This window comes from Abramis brama (genome assembly GCF_963993115.1).
Source record: "Abramis brama genome assembly, chromosome: 21".
In the NCBI taxonomy this organism is placed as follows: Eukaryota; Metazoa; Chordata; class Actinopteri; order Cypriniformes; family Leuciscidae; genus Abramis; species Abramis brama.
In genome coordinates, this window is record NC_139983.1 from 30,813,412 (window position 1) to 30,835,438 (window position 22,027).

At 37.4% G+C, this 22,027-nt stretch overlaps 2 protein-coding genes across 2 annotated transcripts; one reads left to right on the plus strand and one right to left on the minus strand.

Annotated features, from left to right (window-relative positions):
* Positions 1-4,483: 4,483 nt before the first annotated feature.
* On the plus strand, positions 4,484-11,214 carry ccdc177 (coiled-coil domain containing 177). Its single transcript, XM_084096954.1, has 3 exons — positions 4,484-4,776; positions 5,653-8,782; positions 10,017-11,214. The coding sequence occupies exon 2, from the start codon at positions 5,659-5,661 to the stop codon at positions 8,155-8,157; it is 2,499 nt and encodes an 832-aa protein (XP_083953080.1). The 5' UTR covers positions 4,484-4,776; positions 5,653-5,658; the 3' UTR covers positions 8,158-8,782; positions 10,017-11,214.
* Positions 11,215-11,673: 459 nt separating this feature from the next.
* plekhd1 (pleckstrin homology domain containing, family D (with coiled-coil domains) member 1) lies at positions 11,674-20,192 on the minus strand. Its single transcript, XM_084097475.1, has 13 exons — positions 19,862-20,192; positions 19,209-19,302; positions 18,638-18,727; positions 18,291-18,367; positions 18,051-18,142; positions 17,895-17,947; positions 17,643-17,737; positions 17,329-17,422; positions 16,454-16,644; positions 14,967-15,099; positions 14,332-14,476; positions 13,994-14,137; positions 11,674-12,070 (listed from the first exon to the last, which is right to left on the minus strand). Exons 1-13 carry the CDS (start codon positions 20,143-20,145, stop codon positions 11,910-11,912), a joined length of 1,653 nt encoding a protein of 550 aa, XP_083953601.1. The 5' UTR covers positions 20,146-20,192; the 3' UTR covers positions 11,674-11,909.
* Between the last annotated feature and the right edge of the window lie 1,835 nt (positions 20,193-22,027).

A 22,027-nucleotide genomic window follows, 5' to 3' on the forward strand; every position in this document is an offset into this window, starting at 1 on the left:
CTCACGTCCGTTTTCAGCTCTTCCCGCTTAGGTCTTTCCAGCGCTGGAAAGCTTTTCTATTATTAATGCGGGTCCTAAAGCTCTTGCCTGATCATAACCCTTCCTTTCCCAGTGAAATTCCTCTGAGCTTTTCTCTTTTGTAATGTCTCTCAGCCATCTCTCTTTCTACAGTCTTTCTTCAAATCTCACTCTCTCTCCTCCCCCAACATGAGAAGACACGCCCCCTACTGCTGATTGGCTACAAGTGTGTTGTGCTTGTCAGGCCGATCCACTTTCAACAGCGTTTCTCAGAAATCACTTACTGGATCTTTAATTACAATTAGCTTTTGATTACAGCACCGTGTGTAGCCAATAATCAAAGTTTAAACATGAGGATTCTACAAAAGATCACCATTACACTGTCAAGTTTCTATATTCCACTATATGTTAGCAGCAATTTAGACATGACATCATGGTTCATGAAGCTGTCATTCAATCAGCCAATAGTGCTCATAACTGAAATGCAATCCAGATGGGAAAAAACCCTGTTGTGTCTTGATTAAGGCATGGAAACCTTTCCATATGCTATGTCTCAATCCGCTAACCCCAACCATTTTCATCACTATACCATGCAACTCACCTCTCTGTGACCCCCAGCACATAGCATTGTGAACTGTGCAATAGCTATATCTCCCATAACCCCCCCCCCCACACACACACACACACACCAGATCTCATGCCCTCAAATGACAAGACATCCTGCACGTTCCTTGATGTCACCCCGGTCTCACAGCTTTTCTGACGGAGTCCATGGACGGGGCCAATTAAACTCGCACTGTTCTTACACTGGGTCAAAAGTTTAGTGGGTCACCACCACAGACTCCCCCTCCAGTTATCTAATCCTTTTCCATGAAAAGTGGCTCCGGATGCCAATTAAAACGCATCCTGTTGGTTTTTAAATTTAATTTAGCACAACTGATAATGCAGTGATTTGCTATTCATGAGTTCACACTAACAAATAAGTCGGCTGTGTATATATTTATATGCCTCCTTTTGTACTGATTGGATAGGCAATTTGAATGTGTTCTTTCCGAACTTTGTTAATAAAACATAATTTATTGGATAAATCTCATGACCAGTCTGTCAGGGTTTCTTTCATAATTTCTGGACAGTTAAAGGACTACATCATCCGCTGGCAAAATCGGCTTTCAATAAAACTTTGTTGCCTGTACAGTTGAAAGGTGATTTTTTTAATTTTTTTTAATTGGTGCTACCTGACTAGAGAAAACAGAAAAATTCTGTTGTCTTCCCTTTTGAACGAGGTAGGGAAACGTTGACACCCATTATGCACTGGGAAGGTCGCTGTCCAAAGGTGCGTTCACGCCATGTTGTAATTACCGTAATTACAAGATTTCAACTGGTAAAAAGCGTTCACTTCCTCGTAGAGCTCGGATACAGCTTGTAAGATGGGACATTTCTGAGAGCTCCTAGTTGTACCTCGTGACCGCTGCAGATTCATAGGCGTTGATAGTGTTGCCATAGAAAACCATAATTCCCAGTCCGAGGACATGAACCAGTCTTATTATTGGGAGATACGAGGGCCCTTGGCTCCACCATTGGAGAATGCGTAAAGGCCAACTTGGATCACGTGTCCCTTGATAACCAATCAGCCTTGACGTCATTTAATTTCGTTCATAGTTGTGCGACAGTCAATCACTGTTTGCGGATACCATAGAAATGAATGAGAAGTGCCGTAAACCGAATCATACCTGTCGCACGATTGTCCGTGACTTCTCTTATACAACAGAGTAGATCAATCCAAAGCAAATGTTTATCAGCAAACATGTTGAAGATTAGTCAATGGGCTGTTGATTCATTAAATGATAAGCTATTTCAGCACAAAAGCGGTTTATTCAGCGTAGTGAAGCCTCTGCTCCATTGACATCCATTAAAAAAGCCTCTTGTCTCCTTCCTTGCGTACCGCAGCGTTAGTAGGCGTTATACTTTTTTTCAGCTAAGGTTGCAGGCTTGCCTTCAAGTGGCATTGCGTGAACAAATCCAAATGAATTAATCTTGAGCCTAAGTTATTACTGGCGTGAACGTAGCACTCCCACAAGACTGCTATGGTCATGCTTATGCTAGAGCCACACCAAAAGATATTTAAAATCTTGTAAGATTTTCAAAATGTGAGAGACCACAAACATGAAGACAAAAAATCCTAGATTTAACAGTTCTGCTCCTATAGTGTGTGGTGTGCCGCGATGTGAAGAAGACAACACACCACACAAACAGATTTTCAACCAGAGTCCCGACTGTGAACACGGGAAATATCGCGAAATCTCTCGAGACTTCAGAATAAACATAGCGGACGATAGGCAACAAGAAATTGCTATGAAATTGTGGTATGTTCTACAGGACACGTTGTAAAAACACTCGTGCTGTTGCCACAAATCGACAAGCTGATCCTCCTTCTCTGATGTCCATATCCATTTCACTGACTGCGGTTGTTATGCTTCCGTCTTCTGTCAGCTCGCTTTCTGATTGGGTATTGTTTCGTTCCACCTGACAATCAACATGTATGTGCGACTTTGTCGTCAGGGTTCCCCCCACACATCAGGATTTCAGATCGTAAATATTCAACATGTTAAGTATTTACGATTCGCGATCAGGGTGGCTCGGACATTCTTCCGAGCTCGTTCGGTCACTCTTAACACACCTCACACCACAGATAATCAGGACTTCACTTAGGATTGTCGGAAAGGGAGAAATCGGCCCGAATATCTTGTGGTGTGGCCCCAGCATTATCAGAGTCAAATACTGTCCTGCTTTAGAAGGAAACACTTCTCAGCAAACTTTTAGTCATAATAGTGTCGACTTGTATTGTTCCCGGGTGACAGAATTCAAAGAGAAAACGTTTAGAGGGAGTGAGTTTACTTTGTGTTTCCAGTGAAGGATTCAGTGTGTTGTAGGCAGCAGCTAACGGCGGCAAAGAATCGTAAATAAAAAGAGAACAACGCAACGAAAAATCGAGTAAACCTCTGTGTTTGTAGTCAACATTTCAAACTGATGACCACAAACACAGTGTTTTAGGCCAAATGGAGGGGAAAACGGCTGTTCTGCAGCCAAAAAACACCGTACAGGTAAGAAAGCTGTTTCCACACTGTTCCATTTTTACCATAATGCTGTTTAATGAGATAAAGTATTATACAATTTTCAGTGATAAACCTATTCATATATATATATATGAATATATATATCTTACGTCAGCAGCGTCACTGCGGAGTCGTGAACGCGGATTGACAACAGACCCGGAAGAGAATACAATGCTGAATAAAGTCATAGTTTTTGCTATTTTTGGACCAAAATATATTTTCGATGCTTCAAAAAATTCTAACTAACCCACTGATGTCACATGGACTACTTTGATGATGTCTTTATTACCTTTCTGGACATGGACAGTATACCGTATACATTTTCAATGGAGGGACAGAAAGCTCTCGGACTAAATCTAAAATATCTTAAACTGTGTTCCGAAGATGAACGGAGGTCTTACGGGCTTGGAACGACATGAGGGTGAGTCATTAATGACATCATTTTCATTTTTGGGTGAACTAACCCTTTAAGGATAAGTATATGGAAAGTTGTTTTTACTGGCAGTCTTACAAGTATATGGTAAAATACTTGGCCGTTTGTTTTGTGCAGTGACTAATCTTCTTCACTTCATCCATCTCTGTTTGATTTCTCAGCTTTCCCCAGCTCTAAGACCAGCAGGTGTTAGTGTGTCATCTGCTCAACACTGGCTCTCATCCTCTATCCATTAAAGAGATTGGATGTTAATAAATGCTGCAAATATATATTGCTCATTGTTAGTTTTAAGTTAATGCATTAACAAATGTTAACAAATTAAATCTTATTGTAAAGTGTGACCAAGATATTTATACCCATGAAAGAGAAAAAGTAAAAGAATAACACCCTACCAAAATCCCTGTAAATATCTTATAGGCTACAGTGTCCAACTGTTTAAACAATTAAGACATAGGCTACTTAGAAATGTAAAAATGCTATTGCATTAGATAAACTATTTAACCAAGCAGCATTCAGCTTTCAAGCAAAACATTTATCAAAATATACGTCAGGTTTTAAATAATGAAACAATGCCCATGCTGTTCAAAGACAAAGGATATTTGGCCACTTTTGTGCAGCAGCGCTGATTTCCACAGAGCCACATTATATTTGTGGATAGTGCGCCCTCTAGTGTATACATGTACTTATTACAGCATTAAAAACAGACTTCCCCTTTTCTCCAAAATAACCCACTGAATTCCTGTGAATTCTTTAATAATAATAATAATAATAATAATATTTATAATAATAAAAAAGTATTACTATTAGCATTACTATTTATTTTGCAGAAACATGATAGGCTATATTATAAATCTATTTCAAGTCAGATTTTAAAGTAACACCAACAACACTGATATGCGTAAATACAATAACGCCTGGCCATTCTTCAGCACATTCATCATGACAGCATCGCAGAATCGCTCATTCTTCGTTCATATGGTCAAAATGTGGGGACAAAGGGCTGAATATTTGCGATATCTTTAGAGCGCAGTCACGCGGAGGCGGAGCACAGATGCTTCACGGCCAAGGATGCGAGTGTCAAACAGCAGGTGGAGACTGACTGACTGCTGAAGGAAAGAACGAGACGAGAACCGACCATAAAAACACATTTGATGAGGAGGAGAGGACATATCAGCCTCCTGATCCCCTCTGAATGAGTGGGCCCTGATAACGGTAAGACTGGCGTTTATTATCGTGATGTGTTTGCAATATCGTCGTTCGCTGTGTCCTTGTGGATTTCTTGATTTCTTGCGCATTCATGTAATCAGATATTATTGCGCCCGCACACTGTAAGCAAAATCAAAGCATCTGCTCTGGAAACCGTCTGTGATGAGAGATGCTGCTTGTATTTGTGCTTGGATAGAGTCGTACTTATGCAGTAGCCTATGTCTTCTTTAAAGTCAGCGTTTCTTTACTGTACAAACAACATCTGTCTTTTTAGGGCCTATAAAACTAAGCTGTTTATCGAGGCTTTCGATATACATAACCTCAGTGTCACTAATGTTAAGGAGTGCACGAAACGACATAATTTGCATGCATAAAAAATATGCAATATGACATTTAAAAATAACAAAATTGTGACAATTCTGTTTATAAATGAGTAACTGTGTTAATGAGGTTTAGATGCAGATAGATAGATAGATAGATAGATAGATAGATAGATAGATAGATAGATAGAAAGAGCAGACGTGAGGCATATTGAAATGGTTTTACATGCATGCATGATTACATCTGAATCACAGACTCCAAAAATAGCTGCACGAGTTCTTTAATATTGCCCAGCATGCATGTAACCTTATTTAATTACCCTGAGGCAGGAACCGTCATCACATACAGAAGCAGAGCGTAAAAAATATGCATGCATGTGCAAGCTTTATGGCGTCCCTCAACCTTAGATAGCACTCTTAAGCCTTGATCTCTAGACAGAACATAATAATCCCTGTGATTCCACTCTAGAAAATATGTGTGTGGGTTATCCAGTGCTGTCATTGAAACACTGTAGAATTCATTCTTTTTGCCTTCTGTTTTTTTTTTTTTTTTTTTTTTAAGTGAACCATGGTGGATCCATTGGAACCTGATGACCAGAGTAAATTCAGAGGGACCCAGTCTGAAAGCCCAGCTGCAGCCTCTGAAGCACCATGTCTACCTGAGCCAGGTGATAATAGAGAGACAGATGTTAGTGTGGATTCCAGTCCACAGACAGAGCCCAGTACTGATCCTGTACCGAGCTCTCAAGAACCATGCCAGCAGCAAAACAATCAACCAGAAGAGCAAAAATTACATCTGGACCTTTACAATTTTGACTCGCCAGTAGCAGAAGGCAGTCGGTATGTCCTGACAAGCCCTCGCTCTCTCGAGGCATGTGCACGTTGTGGAGTGAAACCTGTGGAACTTCTGGCTCGTCCACTGTCTGATTTTGCCCGTGAGGCACCCGGCCGCAGCATGCGTGTCGCCACAGGAATGTTTGAGATATATGAGAGGGATAGACATGCTAAACTCCGACACTGTAGAGAGGAGAGAGAGCGGATTATCAGAGAGGAGAAGAGGCGAAATCTGCAGGCAGCTCTCAACAATAATGGTGGTCCGCTGGCTTCAGAGAAGTCACAGGAAACTGTAAATGCTAATAATAATCATAGTTTAACAAATCAAGCCCACAAAATAGCACCTACCTGCAGCGGTGCACCCAAAAAACAATCTGCAACATCTAATCCTAAAAGCATGACAGCGGGATCAGGACTGGTTACTACAGTGTCCACATCCAGCTCTCCTCCGTTCTCAAAAGCCAATCCAGTGAACTCTGCTACTACTGCTAAAGGAACGTCTGCAAAAAAGTCCAAGTCCCTTGAAGTAGAATCTGGGGGAAAACCTCAAGGTTCAAAACCTTCAATAATCCAACGATCAATTCAGTCAGCTCCAGGAGGTCAGGCCACAAAAAAAACTTTTAGTACTCCTACAAATGCTCCAAATACCTTCCCCAGATCAATACAAAAACCTCCTTCTTTTCCAAGGTCATCAACTTCACTTGCCCCAACAGTGTCGAAATCTTCTGTCCAAAGTCCTGCCAATGGCATCACAAGTACGTTTGCACAGCATAATGGACACATCATCTCCAAATCAAAGGTTAGATGCAGAAGCCACTCGCTGGAGTCTTTGCAACGAAGGCGTGATGCGTTTTGTTCCTCGACCACTTCAACAACGAACACCACAACTACTACATGTACCTCCTCTGAATCTGCTTCCTCTTCCTATAGCTGGGAAGGGGCAAGAGATCACTGGGCTAAGACATCAAGCCCTCACGCCCGCACTTTAGCTACCTTTAACTCTCTGATGGGTCGCAGTTTAAGCTTGGGAGACCTTAGCCACTCTCCACAGACTATGCAAAAAGTGGAGCGCATTGTGAAGGAGGTGAAACGCAGAGGACTTAAAGCTGTTCCAGAACGTGACCGAAAGATTGCTGCGTTAATGCTTGCCAGGTACCAAGAGGAGGACATAATGAGCCAGACACGCTACGTAGCACACCTGCAATGGGACAGTGAGAAGCGGCTAGAGGAGCTGCGACGGGAACGTGAAGAGCGGGAGAAACAGAGGGCCGTGCAGCAGTGCCAACGAGCATGGCAGTCGCAAGTTTCTACCCGGCAGCGCTGGCTTAACCAGCAGGAGCGAGAGGCTGCAGATGCCAAACTTCGCCAAGTAGTGGAAAGTGAGGAGCGTTGGAGGGAATTGGCTGAGCAACAAGAACGCAGCCGATTGCAGAAACTGCAACAGGCTGCTCGTGAGGAGAAACACAAGAAGTCATTACAAGAACAGAACCTTAAAGCTCTGGAGGAGGACCGAGCTGCTGTTCTTGAGCAAGAGAAGCTGCTCCTCAAGGAGAAACTGACTATTGCTGAGCTGAAGCGGCAGGAGCGAGAGCACCAAGCACAAGAGGAGCGTCGTGGACTCAACCGTGCCGAGAAGAGGCGCCATGCGGCTCTTATCCAAGAGATTGCACGTCGTGAAGCAGACGAGCGAGAAGAAGCTCGGAGAACAGCTGTCGAGAAGCTAAATAGGTCTTTGGAGAACTATGAGCAGATACAAGAAAAACGTGGGCAAGAGCTAAAGGAGAAAGCTAAGCGAGAAGAGAAGCAGATCCAGAAAGCAAGACGGGCCGCAGAGCTGCGTGAGCAACAGCAGAAGGAACAGATGGAGGCAAAGGCCCGGGAAGCTGAAAGACGAGCACAACAAGCCGCTCAAGTGGCCGAAGTGCGGGCGCGGGAGAAGGCCCAACGTGCGGGGCAAAGCCGGCAGGAAAAAGAACGACTTCAGAGGCTCAACCGTCAACGTGTAGAGGAAGAGGAGAAACAGCGCCGGCTAGAATTGTTGCAGTCCATTGAGCGCAAACTGGAAAAAAGTGAACAGATTTTCCGAGAAAAACGTGCAGTGTTGGAAAGTGCCCGATCCGTGGCCCGCGCATCTTTCCATGTGCGAGATCGTGTTCGCGAAGAGACAAACATGCGCACCTTTGACAAGATGGCCCTGGAGGCTCAGTTAAATGCAAATTTAGTTGAGAAGTGAGCAACTGTGCAACTTATTTGCTCTTTCCATGCACATCTGTCTAGAAATAAGTTGTGCTTGAGCCTACATGCTAGCCTCATCACCAAACTACAGCAACAAAACTGATGGTCATGCCCTCAAGTGTTTAAAGATTCATTATTCCTGATGCTGGATCATTTTCATCATGTCATCTAAAGAAATATTTTTCTGTATTTATATATTTTAAATGTTAATCGAAGAACTTTGTGCTTATGTGTGGATGATCATATGTCGGGGCATGATTGTTTTTTTTTTGTAACTTGGCAGCCATGTTGCTTTGAGAGCTGTATATAAAGAGTTCATTGTTTACAAAGACGGTTGGCACTATGGCAACAGTGATGGCTTCTTTCTAAGGGTGGCTTTATTTCTTAGAAGAAGAGAAAGAAAAGGGGGAGGGGATGCTTCTTCCAGAGTCCCAAAGTAAATCTTTTGAGGGAGACTCAAGGCCATTGCAGGGTGATCCATGACTTGATGTGTGTAAACCAAACTCTGGCGAAATGCGGAGTCAGGACATGACAAAGAATGATCTCAGCACAGCGTATCTGCTGATGAAGCACAGGAGTCTTCGGTCAGCAATTCCACACTGTCATCCCCTGCATTCCTTCAGGTGTGTTCAATCATTTTTTCCTCATGAGCTTCATTCTTCTTTACTACTGTATATATGGCATGTTAGTATACACTGTATACTTAAAAAAATATATATAGTGACACAGTAGGCATCATGTATGGGAATAATGCACAGTCATCCAGACATTTTTGCGAAATAAACCCTGACATGATGAACAAAAACACAATCACTGAACTCCATCAATGGTCATTATTCAGAAATAATTGATCGCTGAATACAATTGACCAATCAGTATCAATTATTTCTGAGGGGGTACATTATTGATCTCATCACATTTTGTGAGGACCATCCAATCATAATCTTGGGAATAAATATGATAACTAAAAACAGAGAAAGTGGAGAGCATTGCATTGTGGGATATGGTGTTCTGTGCAGTATGCTTTGTTTTATACTGCACATTTTGGGAGAATACTAAAAAATTGCATACTATGCACAGGATGCATACTACATTTTGAACATTGTCTACACATTGATGGTTAACGCATGTCCACTATCATCACATTAAAATAATTTGCTTGTGTAATGTAAATGAAAGTGCACTGAAGCAATATGCATATTGCATGCAAGTTCATATTACATAATAGCTAGGTATTTGCATTCCAACCTTAATTAGGCATATTCACACTTTTGAAGGTGACATTGGGAACTTGTGAGAAACAGGGCGCTAGTCAGAAAACATTTGACTAAAAAATGCCATGTCATCTTGGTACGTATCTAGAGGACAGGATTGGAGGAGAGCTCGCGTCGATATCGATGAGAAAAGCACTGCAGTCGGCATTTCAATTCCTATGAGAGCTTAACCCACAGTGATGTTTGTCACGGCAGCCATCTGTCACAGGATTTCTTGTTCTGTACAGCAGTCAACGACCTGGAAAAAAACTGTATTCTAGGGCTAGCATTTTTTTTCAGTGCCTCTGTATACAGGCTCTTTAAATAATTATTTCATTTATTTGTATGATAATTGCAAAACACATTTCTATCTTTGTTATATAAAAAAAAAAAAAAATCAAATAAAAAATATATTTATATATCTCCTCTAAATCCATTCTGTAATTAAAATTAAACTATATTAATGCAGCATTTTACAAAGGAACTACTGTCTTCTAATGCCAAATCTGTTATCCAAGCAAGTGTTACAGCTTAATTATTAGTTATGTGATATAAGAAAGCTTCTGTTAATTGACTGTTGTCTGGTTTGTCTCTTCTGATGCAGGTTTGGGAGAGGAGAAGATGAAGATGACATCTGCGACCTGATTCAGTGAAAAATAACCTCCAGGAGACCGCAAAATACATTTCACTTTAATTATGGACCCTTATTCCCTCTCTGGCAGTGACTCAGCTAGGCATGATGTAATTGGAAGGTTTAATAAACACTGAAGCCATTTTACTTCCAGCATATCCAGATGGCTCACCAACAACACTTTTAATAGCATAAAATAGCCAGAAAAAAAACATTTCATTTGTATAGATTATTGTATAACAGGTTCGATTTTAAATGGAAGCAAAGTAGTGGTGCTGGATCATAACTAAGTAATCAATTATTCCTAATTATTGTAGCTAATAAGTCATACCTATCTCAGTTTTAATGATGATAACCAAAACAGAGTAATTCATACTCGAGCCATAACAGCGCTTTTTAGGGCTATCTGGAAAGCTAGATATAATACAGATCTTGATTTGTTCACACTGACATTTTTGATTATTAGTTTTGCTGTAGTAAATTTGGCCAGCAATGACTTGACGATGACTGTAGCATTATTATTTTAAATCTAAAAGTATATCTTATCAAGGTGTTATATTTTTGTCTCAGTACCATTCTTTTAATTATGTAAATGAAAATATGTTTCCCGTTGGCAGCAATGTTTTATTTCTCATTCATAGCCTACTGCAAAGAAATGTGTAGTTTATGAAAAAGTAACATGCAGGGTGATACTTTATCTGAGAACCAATTATTCAGTTTTGAAAATAACATTATGTATTACAAAATAAATAATTTCTAAACAATGCAGGTATATTAGTTGTTTTATGTATATGAACATAACAATGTTAAATGAATTCAGTTCATGTGCAAAATTCAGGTTCCGGAAGTAAAAAATGGCATTAATTTTCTCCATATAGGAATTGATTTTTAATGATAACTTGTAAACCTTTAAAGACAAATTACAATAAGCTACAAGGTTGTGAATCAATGGAATATGCTTTTGTTGAGGCCGTCAGCCTCTATTTCAACCTACTCTTAAAATAATCATGTTTAACTGGAGTTCCTGGGGGAAAACTACATTACCCATGATTCTGCCATGAACTCTCCACCAATCAGAGAATCGTGATATATATATATATATATACATATATATACATACATACATACATACATACATACATATATATATATATATATATATATATATATATACACACACATGCATATATATACATATATATATATATATATATATATACATACATACATATATATACACATACATACTTATATATATACATATATATGTACACATGTATACATATGTTATATATATATATATATATATATATATATATATATATATATATGTGTGTGTGTATATGTGTATATATGTATATATATATATATATGTGTGTGTGTATATATGTGTATCTCTCAGCTCTCTTTTTAAAAAATAATTTCCACAAAAATATTTCTAGAACCAAGGTCGCTGAAAAGTACACAGAAAAAAATCAGAGTGTGAAAAATATCAAATCATTAAAAAATAAGAGGCTTGAAGCCATTTTTCTCAGTTACAGTTTTGACAAGTACATCATAGCTCACCATTACTCCTCAGGCTTAAAATACATTTTAATTTGAAGGACATATTTTTCATAGAAGCTATGTGTTGTTGGACTATAGTTATTTTATTTTCACTAAAAGCTAACATTTGACATTTCAAAGTTCTATTATCCTACAGTGTTATAAATTTACAATTGAAGGACATATATTTCCAAACTGTGTTTGTACTTTCCTCTTACTGAATCATGTTAAACTTGTTAAACTTTCACCAGAGGTCGCACAGCAGAGATTAGGGCGTTAGTTTCTCCTCCGTCCCAGGCCGTTCTGTCTGTCAGAATCGTGTTAGTCCTCAGACTGAACGGTGTCCTGGTGGGTGATGATCTTGAAGACTCTTCGTCTCAAACAGCTGTCTGAAGTGAGACGCCGGGCGGTTTCCCTCAACTCTTCCAGACTGGTGGAGGATGCGTCACCGCGAGAGGAGGCGAATGATTGAGAGTGCTTCACTGCACACAGGGAAAGAGGGTGGAGCATATGATGAGGAGGTGGAGGCTATTTATTTCCATTGACAAATTAAAAGTAATTTTGGCCACTCCACATGGCATTAGTTTCTCTCATATGTGACCCTGGATCACAAAACCATTCACATGTCGCACGGGTATATTTGTGGCAATAGCCAACAATACATTATATGGGTCAAAATTATCGATTTATCTTTTAGGCCAAAAATCATTAGGATATTAAGTAAAGATCATGTTCCATGAAGATGTTTTGTACATTTCCTACCGTAAATATATAAAACATTTATTTTTGTGAATGAATGCTGCACAATCGCGAACATAAATGGACAACTTTAAAGGAGATTTTCTCAATGTTTCAATTTTTTTGCATCCTCAGATTCCAGATGTTTAAATAGTTATATCTCGACCAAATATTGTCCTATCCTAACAAACCATGCATCAATGGAAAGCTTATTTATTCAGCTTCCATATGATATACATCTCAAAAAAAAAAAAATACCCATGTGACTGGTTTTGTGTTCCAGGGTCACATATTATGTGTAAAAACAACTGTAACAATGTGTGTTCTTGTATATATGGTTTATGAGAACACAAATGTGTACATGGCATGGGTATTACAACATAAACATCGTTTATGAGGACACTTCCCCAAATGGCTTAAAAAACATACTAAACAGTGTTTTGTTTTGTTTTTTTTTTATTTAAAAAAATGCAGAAAGTTTTCTGTGATGGGTAGGTTTAGTGCAAGACAGTTTGTACAGTATAAAAACTATTACGCATATGCATAGTTCCCGTAAACCACATATACAAGTGTGCAGCCTTGGTATGCCTATGTGTGTGTGTGTGTGTGTGTAGTTCAGGTAAATGGGGACAAAATGACATTTTTTGGTCTCCATGAGGACAACAGCATGTTTTTTTGAAAATGTAAAAATGCAAAAAGTTTTCTGTGATGGGTTAGTGTTAGGTGATAGAATATACAGGTTGTACAGTATACAAATCATTACGTCTATGGAAAGTCCCCATAAAAGATGGAAACTCAATATATTTCAGGATTCTTTGATGACTAGAAAATAAAAAAAACAGCATTTATTTCAAATAGAAATCTTTTGTAACATTATAAATGTCTTTATAGAAAAATGTAAAAGTAAATGTATTCAGTTATTAAAAGCATTCACCCCCCAAAATAAAAATAAAAAATCTAACTGATTCCAAACTCCAATAATAATAAAACCGTAATGACATAAAAGTGAAGTCAAAGTTGTTACGGTTTCATTGTCTTGTTTCCAAAAGCGTTGTTAGCCAACTATGTTCATAAGTTCCACTAAACTGTCTGTTATGGCAGAACTTGGCTTTGTAAAAACGCACCGCTGTTTAGTTTATAGCCATGCTTTTCTTCGTCATTGCATTTGCCTGAGTTCAGATTTGTTCCAGTGTTTTTGATTAGTGCACAGTGCAACAGTTAACGTTGTTGTGTGTTTGTGTTCTCGCTCTCCATTTAATAAATATCGAGTTTCACACAACTCTTTATTGGATTCGCTACATTGGCTATACCCGTTGCAAAAGTAAACTGCAGGACTGACAACCCTGTTACTTTTCTGAAGACATAGTTATATCCTGAAATATATAAAATAACACTTTACCAAAAAAAGTTATATTGGTTAACATGTTAAGAAAATTTATAAAAACAATTCATTATATGTTTTGAAAAAATGTAAAAAATCTATTATGCAAAGGATGTTTAAAAATGTACAAAATAAATCTCCTTCAATGGAACCAGGTTTATAGTGTTACTCAGTGGTAATAGATGCATACGTTACCTCAATATAGAGTTGAGGCTAATGGAACTACTTAGGTGATAATGTGATCATGTGTGCATGCATGCACCTATACTGTACGTGTAACACTTACACCAGTGCTGTCTGGAGGCCCGTCTCTGGACACGGCAACTTTTGATGCGCCGGGCAGCAGCTTTATGCAGATACACTGCGTTCTTCATGATGGATGGTAACTTGGCCTCGATCTCTGCAGCACAGATACATTCCTCAAAGAACTCTGGGAGAACAATATACACAACTGTAAGTTCTTATGCAGTTTAGTAACGTTTACTAAAAGATATTTGGAAATAACAAAATAATTCAAGTAATTCTGGATTGAAAGGGCTTTCAAAAGTGGTTCACACTTTATATTAGTTTACAAGTGACTTAATTTGTTCATGTTGTAGAACACGACTGATGGAAAGTACTCACTGCGGAGATGGCTGACATCTCCTTTCATTCTTTCCTCCCTCTCGTGGGTACGATCTATTGCATTTAGACCCTGTTCTAGATCTTGCAGGGCTTCCTCAGCCAATTTCAGCCTACGCTCCAGTTCCACACGAGACTCCATCTCCGCCTGACACACACACACACACACACACACACACACACACACACACACACACACACACACACACACACACACACACACACACAATAGTACAAATACACACAAACAACATATAATGTATATTATGAAGATGAGTGTAAGGGAAATACATTTCAGATGTGAAAGGTATGAAGGAAGGAGCAGACATGGGCGTTTATAGAATTTCAATAGATTTTTATATCACTTAGAAGTGAGAAAAGATGAGCAGATGATCCAGAGATGGAGAAGAGGTAATGTGACACACAATGCTGTGTGTAACTGAACAATTAAGTATACTGTTAGATCCAATGCAACCTTAATATAATAATTAGAATTTTTGTTCTAATTATAATTAGAAGAAATGTATAATTAGAAGAATTGTTCCACATCCAAATTTACAGCAAGTTTAATTTTTTTTTATTTTTATTTATTTATATATATATAGTGCTCCCCAATTTCAGGGCACATTAGTGTTCACCTTCAGCTCTTCCTCGGTGTGCTGTTTGTCTGCTGTGAGCTGTGTGAGAGACTGCTGGAGAGCTTGAGCTTGAGAAGAATAAAACTCCCTCTCCTCCTGCAGAACTTTGGCTCGCTTCTCTTTCTCCTTCAGCCTGCAGGGGGCGACAGAAACAAGGCTTGTCTCACTCACACGAACACTAGGGACTAGAAAAGCCAGCTTTGGCGTGTAGTTTGTGATAAGATGCCAGAGATGCCACATTTGCAGAGGCTTGTTCTTTGCTTGCTGTTTCCTGTGTAAAAGTGCTGAATAAATTATTGATCATATTCTTTTGTATATTTATTTATCAAAATTTAAAGGGACACTATCTAACTTTTAGTGAAAAAAAAAAAAAAAAAAAAAACTGCATGCATTTTGTAGAGGAACATTGTTTTGGTTGTACTTCGGCTCTGCGTGACTGCATATGAATATGGTTCTTTCTCATAACTAAAAAGAGAGAGAGATTATCCTAATGCTCATAAAACATTCACTTCTAGGCTTAAGAGATACAGTATAACCAGTTTAGATGGAAATAATCTCAAGCTGACTAGCTGAAGTTATTACTGTAGCTTTACCCATTAATAGACATTTGAAAATAAATTCCAGCACAGCACTACCACAGCCATAATGAAATTACCCTTCACAGTAGACAGTAGATGAAGAAGTTTTCAACATTGATAATAATATTAAATGTTTCTTGAGAAACATATCAGCTTATTAGAATGGTTTCTGAAGGATCATGTGACAGTGAAGATTGGAGGAATGATGCTGAAAATGCAGCTTTGCATCACTGTAAAAAACTTTGCATTTTTAAAATATATATAAAAAAGAAAACAGTTATTTCAGATTGTAGTAATATTTCACAATATTACAGTTTTACTGTATTTTGATTAAATGCAGCTTTGGTGAGCAGAAGATACTTTCTTCAAATTTTTTTAACAAATAATGTTTTCAAACTTTTGACAGATATTGTACATACTACAATGTATATATTGCAGCAAACAGTAGTAGTATAAATTCAATTATATATTTATTAAATCTGACATTTTTTAAGAGTTAGCATCAGCAAACAGAAATAAACTTAAGTAAAAAAATAAAATAAAAATAAAAATCAATGACATCTTATCAGGTTGTTATTTGTAAAATTGTTGTATCATGCGTAATGGACCATACAGCAGAGTCACATGTATTTATATCCTGCTTTTGAGGTCACTCATATCCGCTAGTCAATCCACTCTCTGTCTTGTGTGCTTCATTCACATCTGATCGATAGACTGGATCATTTAGGGATCAATGTACATTTCCACTGTCAGGATCTCAACGGTCCATTTATTCTAATGCACTTTCTGGACAAACGATGGCTCTGCACACAAACACTGCAACATTCCAAATAAATGTTTTGTTTTTTGTTAAAGGAATAGGAAATCTTTGTACATGGAAAGACTGTTATGTGAAAATGTGTTATTAACCTGTCATCTGCCTGTTCTTTCTCTTTCAGCAGACTGCTCATCTGCTCCTCGATCTGCCACAGGTTTCCCTGAAGCTGCACCTCAGGATTATGGGAGTCTAAAGAGGCCCGACGATCACTTCCTGTTCCGGCCACATCCTGTCCTCTTTCTCGCAGCAGCTCGAGGGTGCGCTTTTTCTCTTGGGATAACTCCTGAATTCAGACAGAGTCAGATGTTTGTTATGAACCTTATCAGGGCACTTAATATTCATTAATATTATTGATTTCTCTGCACTGACACTATTGGGTGAGAATTTACAGTATGGGGCCGCTTTCTGCAGAGCTGCTTTAAAGCTGATTTGACTTCATTTCATAATTGATGAATTTTGTATCATCAACGCTGTTACTGAACACTGAATTGGCTCAAAGTGAATAACGACACTATACTGTATAGTGTTACATATAAAGTTTGTAACACTATAAAGTTACATGGTAATCTGTAACACAGTTATTGAACTGAACTGAATCTACACTGAACTGACTTTAGCTGAATAACAGCTGACTTTACAACAGAATTGAATTCTGTTTGCATTATTAATTCTGTTATTTTCCTGTTTATCAAGATGCTTTGAAACAATCTGTATTGAAGGTGCCTTGACTTGACACACCTCATGGATAAACACAAGCCGGAACTACATTGTAAAATGTGCTAGCTAAATATCTTTCGTATGACTCTGCGGTCTCATTCTTCTCACAACATTATTATTTTTAAACTTCATTTATTTATTTATGGTCCACATCTGAGTTCTGATAAGTATATGGGTGATTTTGTAATGATGAATCTGACAGTACATTGTCCCTTAACTTCTATAAGGACTATATTTTATTTTTGGATACCTCTAAAGACTTCTGCAGAAGTGTGGTAAGATTATGAAGCTCCTCTTTCTCATTTTCCACTCCCTTCAGACACTGAGAAGTACCATCCATATCTCTACCAACACAGAGAAGTAGAACATGTTCAGGGTAAATGACGTGATAATATAAACATATTCATTTAATATCCTATCTATTCTAAAGTTGGATTGCTCTCAAGACCCATTTTTATGGCTGGATGGATGGATGGATGGATGCAAGAATGACAGAAGGATAAACGAAAATGTTAATATGTTTGTAAAACTGTTTATAATAGTAAATGTGGTGGGGTGTCTTACATTTTAATTTGCTCTTGTTCTACTTTCAGCTCTTGAACCACTTCTTCAAACTTCTGCTTTTCTTCTTCCAGCAATTGATTCAGTCTCTCCAGCTCCTACAAAACACAGACACACACAGACATATTTATCCATCAGTCATGATGGACTGCATATCTAAACGTATCTGTGTACAAACATATGTCATAATATAGTAAAAAAAAACTGGAGAACTAAATATTTGTGGGTGTAAATCATCATAAATAGTGAGCTAACCGCCTTCTCTTCTCTTTGCAAGCACAGTTCCTCAGTCTCCTCCATGAGCTTATCTACATAAAATAAATACAATCAAATCAAATAAAAAGACAATACATCACCCTTAATAGATTGTATTGTGAATTTGACATGAAAAAAATAAGATAAAAAACATACCCAGGTATTCCTGCTTTTCCTTAGCTAGCTGTAACCCCTGAGCTTCAAGACTCTCGATCATAGCCTCACCCAACTGAGCATTCTTCCAAGTGCTTTAAGAGAATACATAATAATAATAATAATAAAGTAACACTAAAGTCATAATCTATAGCATCTAAAGGCTCAAATGCACTTTTTTTTTTAAGTGATGGAAATGATATAATCATTTATCTTTCCACAGAGATGTTAGAAGTCCCTCACACTTTCCCCGACTCGTGTAGCATCTCCACCCACTGACTCTGCTCTGACTCCGACTCCGCAGCCAGGACAATGTTTCCCTGTGTCAGGGTAAGGAGAAACATACAGACATGTATTTATTATTTTATTTATATATTATTTATTAGTGATTATTTCTTCCACGGTTAAAAAAAAAAAAAAAAAATCACCAAAATAGTTTTGTGGCTAAAGACTAAATACAAAAATGCAGCATGTGTGACTGAGTGACTTTTTCCTTATTAGAAAAAAATGCTAGATCTGATGTCCTACTAAAAAAAATAAAAATAATATGTCCTACTTATGCAAAATACAAAAGAAGAAAATGCGTTTACAGTGAAGTCCTCGTGGTTGATGACCATGGCAAACGGCATGCTTTGGTCTTCTCTTGGCTCAACAATGCATCCACCTAATGGAATCACCCCCTAACATGGAGGAAAAGGTTCAAACAATTATACATATCATGCTTTTAGTAAGAAATATATTAGAACACACTGGACATATTTTTCTGAAGTTACTCTGTATGTTATCTTGGTTAGAAAACCTTTTAAAAGTAAGCAATCATCCAACAGCTGTGCTGATATTCAACAACCCTTTTGCTTGTGTGATGCATATGATTATATAATTCAATTTATAATCATTTATATTTAATTAGTTTAAAATGCATAGTACACTGTAAAAAAAAAAGTTGCTGCCTTAAATTTTTAAGTACAATCAACTTGGATGTTTAAGTCATTTCAACTTAAATTACATTACACTGACGTAAAAAAGAAAAGAAAAAAGAGTTGAATCTTGTTTAAAAAAAAAAAAAAAGAAAGTTAAAAATAGCTTAGTTAAAGCAATGTAAAAACATATGTTGTCATAACTTACTAATCAAATCATTTTTTATGTGCGATGTTGGTGTACCTTAGGGTGAATGTTGAAATATTTATTGGTCTCAAAGCTTTTTTTCTCGTTTTCAGCATAGTACAACAGAAAACTATCCTTGATGATGAAGAATCTGTTATGAAAGCACAAACATTCACGATTAACAGCAACGAGAAATTCAATGATCACCTCGCAGCTAACGCAACACATAATGAACACATTTCCTCCTTTAAGCACTTGTTGAAAACTGTCCCTTGCTTCCACCACAAATTCATAAATGACCGTAAATATAACATTCATTTTCCTGGAATTGATCTTTATAAGTCCTAATGTACGCAATAGATATGACTTACTCAGCTTTAAAGGCACATTTAAAGCATCTCAGGTCAGTAAGCTATAATGATGGGTTACTCAATATCGTCTAAGCTGCAAAGCTTTTAAAGTGCACTATAACAAGGCACCACACAAAACATATTCCAATCATACCGTAGCTTCTTCTTTTGCATCATTATAGCATTACGTATTTCATAATAACATGTACTTTGTTATTGACCAGAACAACAAAAACTGATAAACAAAATGTGTATCTCTGTGCAGGGAAAGGAAAACATAATGAAAATAAGATCACTAAAAAGATCTTCTAATAAAAGAGTCTCAAGATTATTTTTTTGTTGATATTTTTGAATGCATACCTGCGGGACCACTTGGCCGAGGGCCTGCCGAAAGGTCTCTTCCACAGAACCCCATGCAGTTGCACTTTAGTGCTGATATCCAAAGCGTCCGAGTCGGCTTGCTCCATGGAGGTCCAGGGTGAGAGTAGGGAGGACGAGGAGAACATAGCTGACTCTTTCACAGGAAGAGGGAGATGAGGAGGTGTGGTAAAGAAAAAGTCAATGCAGTTAAAATGGTAGCATGTACACTTTCCAATAGAGACGCACTGAATCAGGCAAAGTCTGTGATGATATCCTCCGGTCATTCAGCGACGTGGAATGATGCATCTGCCAATATAGTGACATCAGCTGGTACTGGACAGTGTGGAAATAGAATCAGAGCGGGAGGGAGGAATAGATATGAGAGGGTTAGACCAAGAGGCTTTAGGAATGAGTGTTTTTTTTTTAATCTGAAGGACGTCAATGCAGTATTTTGAAGGGAAATGCTATTACTTTATGGATTATCTCACTTATGACGTTGGAACTTATATATATATATATATATATATATATATATATATATATATATATATATATGCACACGCACGCACGCACGCGCATGCACGCACACACAGACACACACACACACACACACACACACACACACACACACACACACACACACACACACACACACACTGCCGTTCAAAAGTCTCTTATTCTGACCATGGCTGCATTTATTTGATTAATAACACAAAAAATAGTAATATTGGGAAATATTCCAATTTAAAATAACTGTTTTCTCTGTGATCAAAGCTTAATTTTCATTATCATCATTACTCCAGTCTTCAGTGTCACATGATCCTTCAGAAATAATTATAATATGCTGATTAACGTATATCCATTGTTGGACAGGTGGGCAAACTAGAAAGAGAAGTAAAATATTTTAAATATTTTTAGCATATGTTTTAACAAGTTTATTTTCTAAAAGTCCACAGGGACAAATTTTCTTATATTTACCATATATAACCTTAGACAGGTGGGGAAAGGAGATTTTAGACATTGTTCTTCTTACATAATAGAGCAATCTGTCCAATTTCACAGACAGATTAATCGGCTAAAGAGCCATTTGGTGTGTTTGTGTGTGTAAGTGTTATGAATACAGATGTAATTCCTTTTTCAAACAACTTTATCAAACACATTATGGATCTATATGCTCGTAAATCTGCCATGTTTACAGCGTTCCATCTTATCCACCATTGAACATATGTGTATGAGCATGTAGTTTGCTAATGGATCAGGGATTATGTATCCTAGACAGTTAACACAGCTTTAATATGCAGTGGATTTATATTTAATAACACTTAATCTGTGACTTTACACATGGACTAAAGGTTTACAGCTTAAACCTTGTTATTTGCATAGTACCATACATCTTAAAGGAATGTTCTTGGTTTAAAGCAAGTTAAAATGTAAGTCACAGATGCTGTCGATTACCACAGAGAATAATTTCAATTTGAAAAGCAAAATTCACATTGACTGTAAAGCAGGCATATGTGGGATTTAAAAGCAGGAAACTTAATAGTGTACTTTGTTATATTGTGTTGTATGTCATTTCACACTACAAGTATGCATTTAGCAGATGCTTATAATATTATTATATATGGAAATTATGCCACAACACAGGCATGACTTGTATACTTGAGTTGTAATTTGTGTAATTGATATAAATTATTTTCACATTATTTTTCACTGTTTGGATTTTATTTTGTATTGTATTGTATTATATTATATTATATTATATTATATTATATTATATTATATTATATTATATTATATTATATTATATTATATTATACAGCAGGTCTGGTTCTTGAATCTGATATTCTGTAAAAAAAATTATATGATCAATATGTTGACAACATGTTTTTACACTGATTTAGCTCATCAAATTAAGTTAAGAAATTTGCATTTGTTTTTAGTTATACAAGATTCAACTCATTTTTTAAGTGTATTTATAATGTGATTTAAGTTGAAATGACTTGAACATCCAAGTCTATTTTTTATACTAATAGCCTATCACACAGAAAACGTTTCACAATTTGTATCACTCCGCTTGTTTCTGCCGGATCTATACTGGCTGCATTTCTCACAGCGAGCGTCAATGGCAGAAGAAAAAACCCACTATCATTTTAAAAATACTTCTGT